Source organism: Bactrocera tryoni, chromosome 4, assembly GCF_016617805.1.
Source record: "Bactrocera tryoni isolate S06 chromosome 4, CSIRO_BtryS06_freeze2, whole genome shotgun sequence".
In the NCBI taxonomy this organism is placed as follows: Eukaryota; Metazoa; Arthropoda; class Insecta; order Diptera; family Tephritidae; genus Bactrocera; species Bactrocera tryoni.
The window spans coordinates 52589141-52603814 of NC_052502.1; the positions used below are offsets into that span (position 1 = coordinate 52589141).

General features: G+C 38.5%; 1 protein-coding gene and 1 pseudogene across 1 annotated transcript; both read right to left on the reverse strand.

Annotated features, from left to right (window-relative positions):
• Nucleotides 1-1933: 1933 nt before the first annotated feature.
• Nucleotides 1934-3198, reverse strand: LOC120774601 (annotated as a pseudogene).
• Nucleotides 3199-5474: 2276 nt separating this feature from the next.
• On the reverse strand, nucleotides 5475-11809 carry LOC120775290 (MICAL-like protein 1). Its single transcript, XM_040105406.1, has 4 exons — nucleotides 10315-11809; nucleotides 9045-9252; nucleotides 6633-6782; nucleotides 5475-6567 (listed from the first exon to the last, which is right to left on the reverse strand). The coding sequence occupies exons 1-4, from the start codon at nucleotides 11766-11768 to the stop codon at nucleotides 6496-6498; spliced, it is 1884 nt and encodes a 627-aa protein (XP_039961340.1). The 5' UTR covers nucleotides 11769-11809; the 3' UTR covers nucleotides 5475-6495.
• Between the last annotated feature and the right edge of the window lie 2865 nt (nucleotides 11810-14674).

A 14674-nucleotide genomic window follows, 5' to 3' on the forward strand; every position in this document is an offset into this window, starting at 1 on the left:
TTATTTTACAACTGATTGGAACTGCTTTTAAAAAAATTTCATTAAAATAATTCGTTTTCTATCCTATAATATTTTTATTAATTCTACTTTACACTAACATGTTTTTTTGGCTCTAACATGTACACCGAATATTTTAATTTGTTTTTCAAATAATAAGGAATTAGATCGGATAATTAAATGCGGTTGCTCTAACTGATGTGATATCTCAGCGTCGGTGGTTGGTTTTGATTGTTTGAAAGACAACTGACAGCCACAACGGGTTGTGTACCATTCAGAATTTAGGTTCCGTCTTGTTTTAGTAGTATGATTGCGATATTGTCTAATTTTTCTGAAAAACAGGCGTAATAAAATGTTTTGGTAAAGAATGCGAGAAATTTTTATTTTGTTAAAAATCCTCTGAATAGAAGCTGGAACTTTGCAATTTCACAGTGATTTTTTAAGCGCGTTCTATCAGTAGCTGAGTAGACTAACTACTTTTATTATTGAGTGATGCTTTCTGGTTTTAATTTACTTTTACTTTATACTTTTTTCCCAGATTTTGATTGTCTTAAATATACGTTAATGGTCGCCAGAGCTGAGTTAAAAAGAGCATTTTCTGAACCCGATCCTTTCGGGTTTTCTTTCTATATGTATATCTTCTTTTAGGGAACTGGCGGTTATTACCATCAATTCTCTATTGTCCACTAAAGCTGATTAAAGGGTTGGTAAATCTGATATTAAAGTGTCCAAAAGCAAAATTTTTTACTTACTCATTTTACTGAAAGTTGGTAAAGGGTATACTGTCGAGCTCTGCATCAACTCCAAAATTTCAGTTTCTGACTATGCAGCGTCTTCCAAGCCGAAGTTGCAGCCATCGAGTAACAATAGATCTGCTGATCTGGAATGCAGCTTCCTTTAGAGAAGTCGCCATTCATCGATAGCAGAGCGGCGATACTAACCTTGAACTGGTATGGGTACCAGGCCATAGAGGAATCGCAGGAAATTGTAAGCTGATGAGCGCTATCAAAGGCACATGCTCTTCACTTGTCGATAAGTGGGAGCGGATCGGTGCTCCGTACATCCTCTTGTGGTCTGCTACTGGATGGATGGGCTTCGCGGAAGAATTGGCCAGCACTTCGCCACCATCGGTACTTGCGCAGTCGCAAAATCCTTTTGACCCAAGGTTGATCGCAGGAGATCTAAAGATCTCTTTGCCCGCGTTTGGGAGCGCATACCTTACGGCATTCCACCAAACTGGTTCGGCTACTAAGTGTTTTGCTAATTTATAAGTTCAACCTCGGGAGTTCTTCATTTTTACGGCTTCACAAAGGACTACATACATAAGGCAGTACACGTGTGGTCATTACCTCATCTAACATAACCTACATTTCCGCCAAACTCTATGAAATAAATACACATTTTTAATTTTTAATTGTTTTTGTAATATATTTTTTTATTACCAAACTAAAATGTTTTATGAACTGTGTGCTACGGTATACCGGGGAGCCAATTGGACTGAGATCCATTTGCAATGAACGACGACGGCATAGTTCAGCTGAAGACTTGGTGGAGAAAATAGCATCAAATTCAAATGCACTAACATTGTAACTTAGCACAATAAATCAGGAATGAGAGGACATGTGCCAAACTGCGAAAGGCCAGAAGTTTTTTTTGAAAATGGAAGAATTAATATTTATGTAATCGAAACATAGTGAACGCACGCTTCTTTCCGGGCGTAACAATAGATGCTCATATACTTTTGTAGACTGCTTTGATTGTGCACAAAATATAGAACGCGACGTCCGAAGTTCAGCTACTGGCGCTGCGTGATGTTCGAAAATGCTACGAAACTCTCAACGCTAAGCTCTACAGCTTTCTTACCGGCGGCTCGCGTAAAATGGTTCCAATATTTTCACATACGTCTGTGTACTTTGCGACGGTCTTCCGTTACTGCTTAGACTCTGTCATATATCGATAATGAATTAGCCTCGCTGTCAGTGAACCAGGATCGGGGCAGCGGCTGACCCCTCTATTGGATCGAGCGATTCAACGCTTAGTAGCACTACCGGGTTGAAGCTCGGCTTCGAATCTGGTGGCGAAGCTTTGTTTACGCAGCTACCAAGCGGTAACCGGTGCTCATCTGATATGGCGCGCAACGAATATTCCTCCGAACCGGTATCACTGTTATCACGCAATGGTGGCGCATTACGTCGTAAGAACGTATCGAAACGATGACGCACGAGTAACGCCAGCTTTCTGCGCCAACGTTGCTGCGCACGTATGCGTCGATCCTCATCGTTTTGGACGATACATCCGACATGCCGCCAAGCGCATCGACTCGTATGCATATCCTCAAAGGTCTTAGTAGGCGCGATGTAATCGTTGATCGTCATCGACGGCATTTCCAGCCGCCAGAATCACGTATGATCTTGCATTGCAATGTCTCGTGTTCCGTTAGTTTGCCAAACTCGATCAAAGATTTAATTTTCAGTGGCCTTGCGGTGGCCATCTTCTTAAGTTTAGATAGATTGCGACTGGAACACGAATTACCGAATTGAAGACGATTCTTGAGTCTATCTTTCAACTCCTTGAGTTCTTTGTTCCGGCGCTAATAACGGTTTTAGTATTTGATTTGCGTTGAGTTGCTGAGATTTTTTGTATATTCATACGTGAACGATCGTTGCCGTAACTGAGCGCGCTTATCGGAACGTGCTTTACGTTCCAATTCTCCCATGCGCGATGACATACTGCCGATTTGGCGGCACCCGATGCCACAGCATCGAGACGCGACGAACAACGATCGACCAGCGCATTCATTTTCGAATACTTTTGCCAAGCTCTTTAGCCTTCACCAAGGTCTCGACATCGTATCTCCTCGTTCGTACGTAGACGATCCATGGGCGCCACACGTCGTCGTTTCCATTGTGATGATGTCTCTTTGATCTCTTCGATTTCGCGAAAGAGTCGCTTCAGACGCACCTGTCGCATCTTCATTTCAATCGTGCGATCGTTGAAGTCTTTGATGCGTTCATATTCCTCCTTTAAACGCTGTAGCTGGCCATTCTTTTTACTGGTGCTAACCATGCGTCGAAAAAATGGTGTCGATTTTATTTGATAGGACATCTTTGTGTTGCGTAACTGCTAATGTCAATCGTGTAAGTGCTTATGCCTTTCGTTATCGCACCTTTCTTCGTTCTCTTTTAATAGCTTGCGTTTTTTCTTTCGAAAATAAAAAAGTTCTTAATTCTGATTTGCAAAATTTTACATAAACAATAAATTTAGTTCACACTCATGAATTTTGGGCCGCTTCGGCTAGATTCGGTCGCTTCGTGTAGTAAAGTCTCGGTTTACGCTAAATTTGTACACCAGACACTTTTTATTATGTTTTTCTGATTTAAAAAATAAAAATATTCAGCTACTTTTCAAAATTATAATAAAAAAATATTAAAAATGAAACCATAATGTCAGAGAAAAAACATACAATGCGTGATAAAGTTGAAGACTAACAACAAGTATTCTTCCCTTAAATGAGTGCTTCAAAAGTGACAACATTGAGTTTTTGAGTGATATTTGTGAAACGGGAAACTTCACACTTTAATACCTCTTATAACAAACTCCACGTACGATTAGTTTGTCATCCTGATAGGAATAACCTATGGATTCAGTAAAAGTACTAACAGGTCTTATTGCAGGACTCTCCAGCAAACCGGGGGTACCAATGGTACTACGAATGACGATTCAACGCGAAGTGCGTGTCGCAGTGGAAGAGAAAACAGACTGCCTACCTCGCAACGTTACAATCGACCACAACACGTGCGGGAAGGGATAGATACCAAGAGCTTAAGAGGGAAGCGAAACGCATTTGCAGGCAGAAAAAAGAGAGAGGCCATTATGCGTAAGTACGAAGAGTTACCCGTCTGAAAAACAACAAAGCGGCGGAGCCGATGGACTACAGACCAAGCTATTCAAATACGGCGGCGAAGAACTGATAAGAAGCATGCATCAGCTTCTTTGTAGAATATGGATAGACGTAAGCATGCCCGACGATTGGAATGAATTTAAGTGAGCTCTGCCCAATCCAAAAAAGGGAACCCTACAATATCACGTATAAGGTTTTATCGAGCGTATTGTGTGAATGATTAAAGCCGACCGTCAACAAACTGATTGGACCTTATCAGTGTGGCTTCAGACCTGGCAAATCAACAACCGACCAGATATTCATCATGCGCCAAATCTTGGAAAGGAGAATCGACACACACCACCTCTTCGTCGATTATAAAGCTGCTTTCGACAGCACGAAAAGGAGCTGCCTTTATGCCGCGATGTCTGAATTTGGTATCCCTGCAAAACTAATACGGCTGTGTAAGCTGACGTTGAAAAACACCGAAAGCTCCGTCAGGATCGGGAAGGACCTCTCTGATCTGTTCGATACCAAGAAAGGTTTCAGACGAGGGACTCTCTATTGTGTGACTTCTTCAAACTATTGCTGGAAAACTAATACAAGTTGCAAAGCTGAATAGAGAAGGTACAATCTTCTATAAGAGTGTACAACTGCTGGCGTACGCGGATGATATTGATGTCTTTGGCCTCAACATCCGCGCCGTTAGTTCTGCTTTCTCTCGGATTCTGGATAAGGAAGCAGAGCAAATGGGTCTGATAGTGAACGAGGACAAGACGAAATATCTCCTGTCATCAAACAAACAGTCGTCGCACTCGCACGTCATTATTGACGGTCATTAACTCGAAGTCATAGACAATTATGTCTATCTTGGAACCAGTATTAACACCAACAACAAGTCAGCCTCGAAATCCAAAGTATAATAACTCTTGTCAACAGGTGTTACTTCGGACTGAGTAGGCAATTGAGAATTAAAGTCCTCTCTCGACAGACCAGACTCTATAAGTCACTCATTATTGCCGTCTTGCTGTCTATACTTGTATTGGTGTAGTCGCATGGATGATGACAACATCTGATGACTCGGCGGTACAAGCTTTGAGACAAAGATTCTGCGGAAGATTTATGGTCTTTTGCGCATTGGTAACGGTTAATACCGCGCCCGCAGGAATATTGAGCTGTACGAGATGTACGACGGCATTGACATAGTACAGCGAATTGAGAGACAGCGGTTACACTAGTTAATCGTCCGAATGGATGAAACACTCCAGCTCTGAAAGTATTCGACGCAGTACTCGCCGGGGGAAACAGAAGAAGAGGAAAACCTACATTCCGTTGGAAAGCCCAGGTGGAGAAGGACCTGAATCTCCAATTAGCACCAAACAGCGAAAAGGAAGCGCGCTGTTGTTAACGCGGGTGTAACCGCAGAAGTGGTGTCTACGCTAATAAAGAAGAAGAAATTCGTCACACAATAATTACTTTTTCTAAACTGGTCACACTTGATCTTAACTTAGCTAACTAAAGATGCTCCAACTCACCACTCCTATATGCACCACATCTAGCTTACTAAATACGATACAGTTATACAAATTTACAAAAGTACGCAATAAAAACGAAATATATTTATTTTAGTAACATAAAATATATTCTTTATAAATTGATTGGCGTATGCTCATTTGAGTGTATGTATGTATGGTAGATATACATAAACCTATGTATGAATATGTGAATCAAAATGTTTGTAAGTGCTTTGTGTGAAGTAACATTGCATGGTAAAACCGATTAACGGGCGGCACACATGTGCATTGACGCTAACTGTAATTGACACTTCTTTCCATGAATGTGCATAAGTATGTGTGTAAGTGCACATACATATACACAGAGGTTACAAAACTTGTTGACTCACCAACTATTTGCCAACTCCTTAGATTTTATGATTTATTTTACATTTTAGTGATGTGACCTTTTGATAAAAGTAAAACAACAACAATAAAACTAACAAATAAGTGTAGAAAAGAAAATGCAAGTAAGTGTGTGTTTGTATGTTTTTATGTTTAGTTTAATTTAACAGTATAATACATGCAAAATATTTGTTTAATATATATATGTATATGTATAGGTAAGCTTAGATTTAATTAACATTACGCAAGTAACACTGTGTGTGTATATATGTATGTGTGTAAATATTAAAAATAGTTTTGCTTAGTAATCCATTTTTCATTTCTTTGTGTTAAAAAATAATAATAATAATTGAAGACAGGCCTTTAAAAGTGCAAATGCTGAGATTTCGGTTTAGGAATGAATACAAAAATAAAATTTGAAAATAATTCATCATCTCATTTATAATTTAATTAAAGCCAATGAATGTTTGGAAAAAAAATTAAAAAGTTAAATAAAAATTACGAGCATGGAATTCATTTCTTGGCTGCGCGAGCGTGGACATTTCTCTAGTCGCATTTTTTAGACACGCTGCTTGTTGAGTGCTTTAAAGTTTTTTTAAACTAGGATTTTAGCGCAAGTAAATCAGTTTTTTTCGAAAATAATTTTGTCATAGTATTATCACAAGGCGGCTGCAAGTGGTACGCTTAAATCAACTGCCGGAAACTCGTCTCAGTCAGGGCTTAAAAGAGAAATTTCTTCTTCTTCTTCTTCAATTTCTGCTTATCCATATTTAGTTCGGATTCATCAGCGTCCTTTAAACAAAAAAAATTATATTTAAAATTATATAACTGGACTGAAAGTAGTTTATTTAACGAACCTTGTCCGCATCGATTTTCTTGCTTTTGCTCAGCTTTTTCGATTCCTTTTGCTTCTTCTTTTCCTTTTTGGAAAGTTTTGCTGTGATTTTCCGCGAGTCGGTGTCTTCTTCACGCTGCGCGGTATGCAGTTCTAAGCGTTGTTTAATGCTCTGTGAAAGATATTAAAAAATATTTAGTTAATCACTATAAATAAAAATATAAATCTGTAAACTAGGGTGGTACAAAATGCTACCGAAATTATGAATGAAAAATTCAATTCAAAATTTTTGCAATTTTAATTTGAAAGCTTTGATATTAGAAACAATGTGTAGACGCAATAAGAAATTATAATTAAAGAGGTTGCCATATTTATTGCATTAAAAATTTAACAAAATACATATTTTTTTGTTTTTCAAAACTATGCAAGGAAATTATTTGAAACACGACGCACAAAAAATATTTGTAGAGTTGCCACCTTATTAATAACTAAATCGGTTAACTAGGGTGGCACAAAATTTTGTAGTAATTATGAAAAACAAAACATTTTTTCAATTGTTATTTGAAAGCTTTTAAATTAGGAACAATGTTTAAAAATTATAAAAAAATATAATTGAAGAGGTTGCCATATAAGAATATTTTTTGAGTTGCCACTTAATTAAAAAAAACGTTCGATAAAATATACTAATAATAGAAAAATTTGTAAGTTGTGGTGGGTACTAAACGAAACGAAATTAAGTTATTCTAAAGAGTTTATTAAGCTGCCACTTAATAAAAAAAGTAAGGAAGGGCTAAGTTCGGGTGTCACCGAACATTTTATACTCTCGCATGATAAAGTGATAATCGAGATTTCATTATAAGTCATTTACATATTTTTCAAATACCGTATTTTTGTAAAGTTTTATTCCGTTATCATCATTGGTTCCTAATGTACTATATTATACAGAGAAGGCATCAGATGGAATTCAAAATAGCGTTGTATTGGAAGAAGACGTGGTTGTGAACCGATTTCACCTATATTTCGTACATGTCATCAAGGTGTTAAGAAAATATTATATACCGAATTTCATTGAAATCGGTGGAGTAGTTCCTGAGATATGGTTTTTCGTCCATAAGTGGGCGAGGCCACGCCCATTTTCAATTTTTAAAAAAAGCCTGGGTGCAGCTTCCTTCTGCAATTTCTTCCGTAAAATTTAGTGTTACTGACGTTTTTTGTTAGTCCGTTAACGCACTTTTAGTGATTTTCAACATAACCTTTGTATGAGAGGTGGGCGTGGTTATTATCCGATTTCTTCCATTTTTGAACTGTATATGGAAATGCCTGAAGGAAACGACTCTATAGAGTTTGGTTGACATAGCTATAGCAGTTTCCGAGATATGTACAAAAAACTTAGTAGGGGGCGGGGCCACGCCCACTTTTCCAAAAAATGGCGTCCAAATATGCCCCTCCCTAATGCGATCCCTTGTGCCAAATTTCAGTTATGACACTTTATAGGTTTTCGGTTTCCGCCATTTTGTGGGCGTGGCAGTTGGCCGAATTTGCCCATCTTCGAACTTAACATTCTTATGGAGCCAAGGAATACGTGTACCAAGTTTCATCATGATATCTCAATTTTTACTCAAGTTACAGCTTGCACGGACGGACAGACGGACGGACGGACAGACAGACATCCGGATTTCGACTCTACTCGTCACCCTGATCACTTTAGTATATATAACCTTGATCTGACTCTTTTAGTTTTAGGACTTACAAACAACCGTTATGTGAACAAAACTATAATACTCTCCTTAGCAACATTGTTGCGAGAGTATAAAAAGTTGGATAAAACTTAATAACAGAAAAAAATTGTAGGTTATGGTGGATACTAAATTATCAATTTTAAAATACTACTTTTTTCGATTTTAAAACACTTCATAATAATAAAATTTTAAATTTAAAGTTTATGAAGCTGCCACCTAATTTAAAAAAAGTTGGATAAAACTTAAAACTTTAATTTTTAATTTCAAAATACCACATTTTAAATTTTATTATTTAATTTTATTTTTATTGAGTGGCCACCTAATTAAAAAAAGTTTAACAAACTATAATAATAGAAAAGTTTGTAAGTCGTAATGGATACTAAATTTGGAATTAAAAAAATAGTTTTAAATAAAACTTTTAGCGGGATTGCCACCCTTTTTAAATTATTTTAAATCAAAAATCAACTTACATTTGCATAGCTTTTCTAAATTTTCGCAAAAATTAGAAGCGAAGCAAGAAATCGGTACATAATAAAAAAACAAAATTTTTTTTATAAAAAAAATTAAAAATAATACGAACATTACAAAACCACTGAAAGCTAATTTTTTATCACATTTAATGATTTAGATAAAAGTAAATTTACTCAAATTTATTTAGTATAAAATCCCTGAAGTCGGTTATTTACAAAACTTACCAAATCTTCCTCGGCTTCTCGCAGTCGATCCATTTCCAGACATTCTACGACCTCATTGCGCAACTGTACCACCTCTACTAAGCGTGCTATGAGCGTTTCTTCACGCGCTTTATCCGAGTCGGTTTTATTGCGTTCCGGTTGCGCCATCAGCACGCGAATTTCATACTCCAAATCGGCTTGCTCCTGTTCCAAGCGATGCTGGCGGCGTCTGTTCAGGGAGAAAGATATACAAGAGACTTATTTAAAGCTTTTCTCAAGTATATTTATTTCAAAAGTTGTATTCTATGCAGTTTATGGATTTATTTCTGTAATTTTTTGTTGAAAAGAAAAAAGTGCTTAAGTTGACTTGAGCAAAAATGGGGTTATGAAAAAAAATGTCTAATTTTTTATTAATGAAATAGAGGATGCTGGAGAATAAAGAAATAACTATAATATCGAGAATTATCTCTAAATCAAGGGTTAGTGGGTACCGAAAAGTAATTACAAAGTCAGTTTCAGAACTTAAACCAAGAAATTAGTTAAAAAAAATAGTTAAAAATCACGCTTATGTATGATTTAAGGGGTTTCAGGGTGAAAAGGCTCGGCGCGGATGAAAATTTTGATATCTCGAATTAAAAAAAATGGTAAAGATCATCATTGTAACCTAATAAAAGATTTAAGTATTTTTTTCTGTGCAGTCGCAAAAACTAAACTGTACCGAAATTTTAAAGTCATTCTGGTGAAACTCCGAAGACTGGAAGAAAATTACCGCAAAGTGTTGATTGAACTGAGTTAACCTCAAATCGGAATTGAAAAATGTAACTGATGTTTTTCATAAAAGAAACTTAGGACTTTTTTTTAGTACCGAAAATGTACCCAAATAGCTCTTTTGATCTTCATTATGTTAAGATAGTCGCTAGGAATTGAAAAATTTAAATATTGTTTTCCATAAAAAATAAGCTTAAAAGATTTTTTGTAGTACCGAGACTTAAACTGTGCCGAAAATATTTAACTAAAAGCGCTTGCAGAAGTATGAACAAATACCGTTTTTAAAATTTTTCTTTAAATCAGACTTAAACACTTTTCTCTTTCCAGCACCATTAACCAAATTGTACCGAAAACGTTTAACGTAATTTTACCAGCTTTTCGATTGGTCTGCATTTTTAACTTTTTCGATTGCTTGAGCATTTGCATGACTTTTTGAACAAGTGAATAATTGTACTATTAATTAAAATTAATTAAGCCTTTAATTAGCATGCGAAATAACAATTAGATTTTAGTTAATACTCACAGGTACATGAGTTCGGCTTGTCGACGAAACAGTTCGTTCTTCTCGTTGACCAGCTCGAACAACTGCAATATGAGATCCTCGACCTCCTTCGAGTTCTGCACACCTTCCGCGCCGGCACTTGTGCTCGGCTTCTTGCCGTCGGTTGCATCCTCCACTGCGGCGCTGGCGCCCAAGAGCTCACCATTTTGACCCTCACAGCGATCGCGTATCATTTTCTCCAAAATAACACCCTGCTTCTCGAGTCCCTGTTGCTGCACTTCAATGATGTCCAATTCGTGACGTATCTCTTGCAGCGGCAACATTTGCAACACCTTACGCGGCGGTATGGGCAGCGCCGGAGCTGGACCTTTGCGACGCTTCCATTTGCCATGCGCTGATTTGTTGTAGGGCGTCGAGGTGATGTCGCAGTCCTCGGCGCCGGATGAAGCGGATATTTGTGATTGCCGATTGCGATTCTGCGCCTCTTTGTTATCTTTCATTTTCTCCAATTGACGATCGTGCGAGCCGCTGTCGAGCAGTGGATTCGTCTCGCGTGTCGGCGTCTCCAGGCTGGGCGGCACAATCACACGTCGATACACGACATTTGTCTCCTCTTGCTCGCTATAACGCAATAGCTGTTGCTTCTGTTTCGCATCATCACACTTGCCGCTGCCGTCGGCATCCGCGTTGGCGTCCGCATTCAAGTGTTCGTCATCATCATCCAGCAAGAGGCTCGCATCGAGCGGTATGAGACGACGTGAGCTGCGCCGACTTTCGTGGCTCGTGCATAACTCATCGTCGGCGCTTATCGTCGACCGCATGCTGTCCATGGACAACTGTTTGTTACCCTCCAACAAAGCTTTCTCTTCGTCGGATAGCTTCGAGTCGGATGTTTCACTTTGCAGAGGGTAATTAAACGAGTTTTTTGGCGCCGTACCATTTGTGTGCTGTGTTGCTGCTGCTGCTGGCGGATCTGTGGGTAGTAAACTGGGATCGAGACGCGCGGGCTTTGGTGGAGCTGGCGCGGGTCGTTTCTTACGACCCAACTTCGGTGTGCCGACAGTGCTGGAACTGGGTGTGGATGTTTTGGAGCTGTCGGTCTGACGATCGCTGGTGGTGTTGGCGCTGACGCTCGTAACCAAGGGCGATGGTGGTGGTGGTGTGGCTGTTGGGAATAATTCCTTGGCGAGCGGCGTGGGCGGCGCGGGCGCTTTACGTGATTTACGCGAACGTATTGTGCCACCCGCGGACGAAGTTAGTGAGTTATTGGAGCCGCGCACATCCGTGTTGCGTTGCAGGCTCTGCGGTGTGCTGCCGAGCGAATTGGCGCTGCCATAGTAATCGCTGGAATTTTGCAGAATGTACGGTGAGATGGATTGTGCGGATTTGTTGCTGAGGCGTGGCGTGGGTTCCGGTGTGGGATTTTGTGATTGTGATCTAAGTTTGTGTGGTGGTATATATTTGTATTTAAGCATTTTTTATTTGCAAATATTTTTTCTAAACTTCAAATGTTTTTTTAAGTGCGTACGGTGCTAAGTTCTAAATTGCTGTCGACATTTTAAGTAAATTTGTTTTTGTAAGAATACGCTTGGGCAGCCACGTCCAATGGCTACACAATTTTCTTTTAGGTTTTTAATTAAATTTTGTTTTGAATTTTTTTTTTTCAGTTCAAGCGCTGCTCTTGCTCCCGCCAATAGCTGGCCCCTACTGACTGCTGTCTAACGCCGTCAACCGCTAAGTCCGACTTTCATTCGATTGGTCTGTCGCCAAAAGCTTCAATGCCAACTTAATGAGACGTCAGGTGCATACCAATTGTTCTCAAACAATGGCGAAAATTATGTAGGAAAACTAAACGAAAACACGGCTTACTCTTAGACAAGCCGCGGTGTGAACAGGGTGGTACTATTTTGCGAAACTCTTGTAAAGAAAACAACTTGCGAAAAGTAGACACTTCATTCAAGCCAAATAAGCCGCACAAAAACACAACAACATACACGCCAACAACAAAAGTTGTAACTGATTAAATGTAAACAGCTTTATAGCACACAAATGTACAACAACAAAGGCCAAAAAGAGTGCCTCAAAGTGGCTTTTCTTGGTAACTTCAGTTCGTTGACCAAAATGTGGGCAAAAAAGCAAACAATAACACGCTTACATGACCCGGTGAACACTCAAAGACGCTTAGTTGGTTATATGCACATTTATAGCTGACACACAGGGTGGTTCAAAAAAAAATTTACAATTAAAAAAAACATTTACTTTTAGAAATTCTTGATTCATATGATTCTGAGGAGCGCCATCTTTTTCACAGTTTTTAAATACCTTATAGAACATAACTCACTAAGAGCTCTCAATAAATTTCTTAAGATTCTTAAACAGCTAAGTACAGATCACATAAAATCGTTAATAATTAGAACAATTTCCAATGAAAAAAAGTTCCCAGTGTTAAATTTGTACATATTTCATAAAAAACTGTATAGGTGCCACCCTGTATTTTCGTGGATTTGAAACCATATTATGAATTCAACCTTTTCGAAGCAGTCAACTCACTTAGGCACTCATAAACTCATAATTTCCCGAGCAACTCACTCACTCAACTCGATTCATTTGCATAACAAAAATGGGTAGTGAATGAAAAACGTCGGCAAAAACACAAGCCGGCAAGTCAGGAAGCATTAAATGCAGTCAAAGGTGCGCAGCACGTCCGCGGCTTACAATGAGGTCTCAGTCTCAGTGTTACATAAATGGCAAAACGTGAATAATAGCGGCACAATTCTACAGTTAGGTTATGACACACATAAAGTCATTTTGGACAAATAATATGGAACAGCATTTGCGCATGCGCATTTTAATTATACCAAATCAACGAGGGCAGAGAACAAGTAATATTCTGGAGGGAACTAAAAGTGTTAGCCAACTGTGTGTGACTTTGAAATATTATGAGCGCTTTCTACCTTATATTTTATAGCCTCATGAGCTCACAACCAAGAAGTTCCATGAAGATCCGACGTTTTCGAGTCAAATTTTGTTCAGCGGTTTGGCTCATTTCTGGCTCAATGAGTATGTTAACAAGCAAAATTGCAATTGGGACAAAGAGCAACCTGAAGAGATCCAAAAGCGGCCAGTTCATTCAGAAAAAACAACGGTTTTGTGTGGTTTGGGAACCGGGTGAAATCATCGTTCTATATGTATATCTTCAAAAATGATGTCGGTGAGAACATAACCGTCAATGGCGACCGATATCGCGTCATGATAACCGACTATTTGATACTTGAAATTGAAAGTCGTGATTTCGGCGACATATGGTTGCAAGAAGACAGCGCCACTTCTCACACATCGACCCACAATCAATGGAATTATTGAGAGCAAACTTCGGTTGGCAGATAAATTTCACGTTTTGGGCCGGTCGATTGGCCACCAAGATCGTGAGATATCACACCGTTAGACTTTTTCCTCTGGGGATATGTAAAGTTCAAAGTCTATGCGGACAATCCAGCTTCGATTCGGGCCTTGAAGCAAAACATCATGCGTGTCACTCGCCAGTTACTAGTCGAAAGACTCGAACGAGTCATCGAAAATTGGACTCAACGGATGGACAAATCTAAGACGTAACCGCGGCAAACATTTGAAAAAAATAATCTTAAAAAAATAAATGCCAAAAAATGTTCTTTGCTGATAATAAACATTCCTCCATTAACTTAAAACTCAACTCAAAATTCAGCTCTGATACCAAAAAATAATACCTAAAATTTTAAACGATTGTAAAAGAATATTTCCCCGAGATCTACATTAGAGATCAAGCTGGTCGGATTATTTAGAAGCCTGTTGCGATTTTTTTCGCCTGTTTTCACTGCACTAAAATTATAGAATCATCCATCAATACAAACATACATATTTTTTGGCACATATTTCAGAAATCAATACTCGAAGTATTTCCTATTTACTAAAAACTCCAATACTTAATTTTAGGAAACCAATATTTATGGTAATTACCTCAATTATCATTACTGTCAAAATACAATAAACCTAATAAATTGAAAATGCCATAACAACAACAAAAGCAATCTGAGAATCATATGTTATTAGAAGGCATGTTGTGCGCCCACAACAACAACAAGCAAATAAGCTTTACAAGAGCACCAACAAATTATAAATACACAGCCGTGTGGGTGTTGATTTTAAATTGAGTTTGTGAAGCGAGTTGTTGTTATATAACATGAACGCCCGCACTGATTGCATATAATTACATGGCGTATAAACGCGACGTCAGCTTAACGATTTCGCTTTCAATATACTTGTATTAGAAAACAGATTAGAAAACAAGTAAGGAAGGGCTAAGTTCGGCTGTCACCGAACATTTTATACTCTCGCATGGTAAAGT

What these genes read in the sequence shown, in the direction of transcription:
- LOC120775290 (XM_040105406.1), bottom strand. Translation starts at nt 11,768, where the DNA reads ATGCTTAAATACAAATATATACCACCACACAAACTTAGATCACAATCA. An exon ending in GAGAAGCCGAGGAAGATTTG is followed by an intron (nt 6,783 to 9,044) that starts GTAAGTTTTGTA and finishes TATCTTTCACAG; the next exon opens with AGCATTAAACAACGCTTAGA. An exon ending in AGAAAATCGATGCGGACAAG is followed by an intron (nt 6,568 to 6,632) that starts GTTCGTTAAATA and finishes TTTTGTTTAAAG; the next exon opens with GACGCTGATGAATCCGAACT.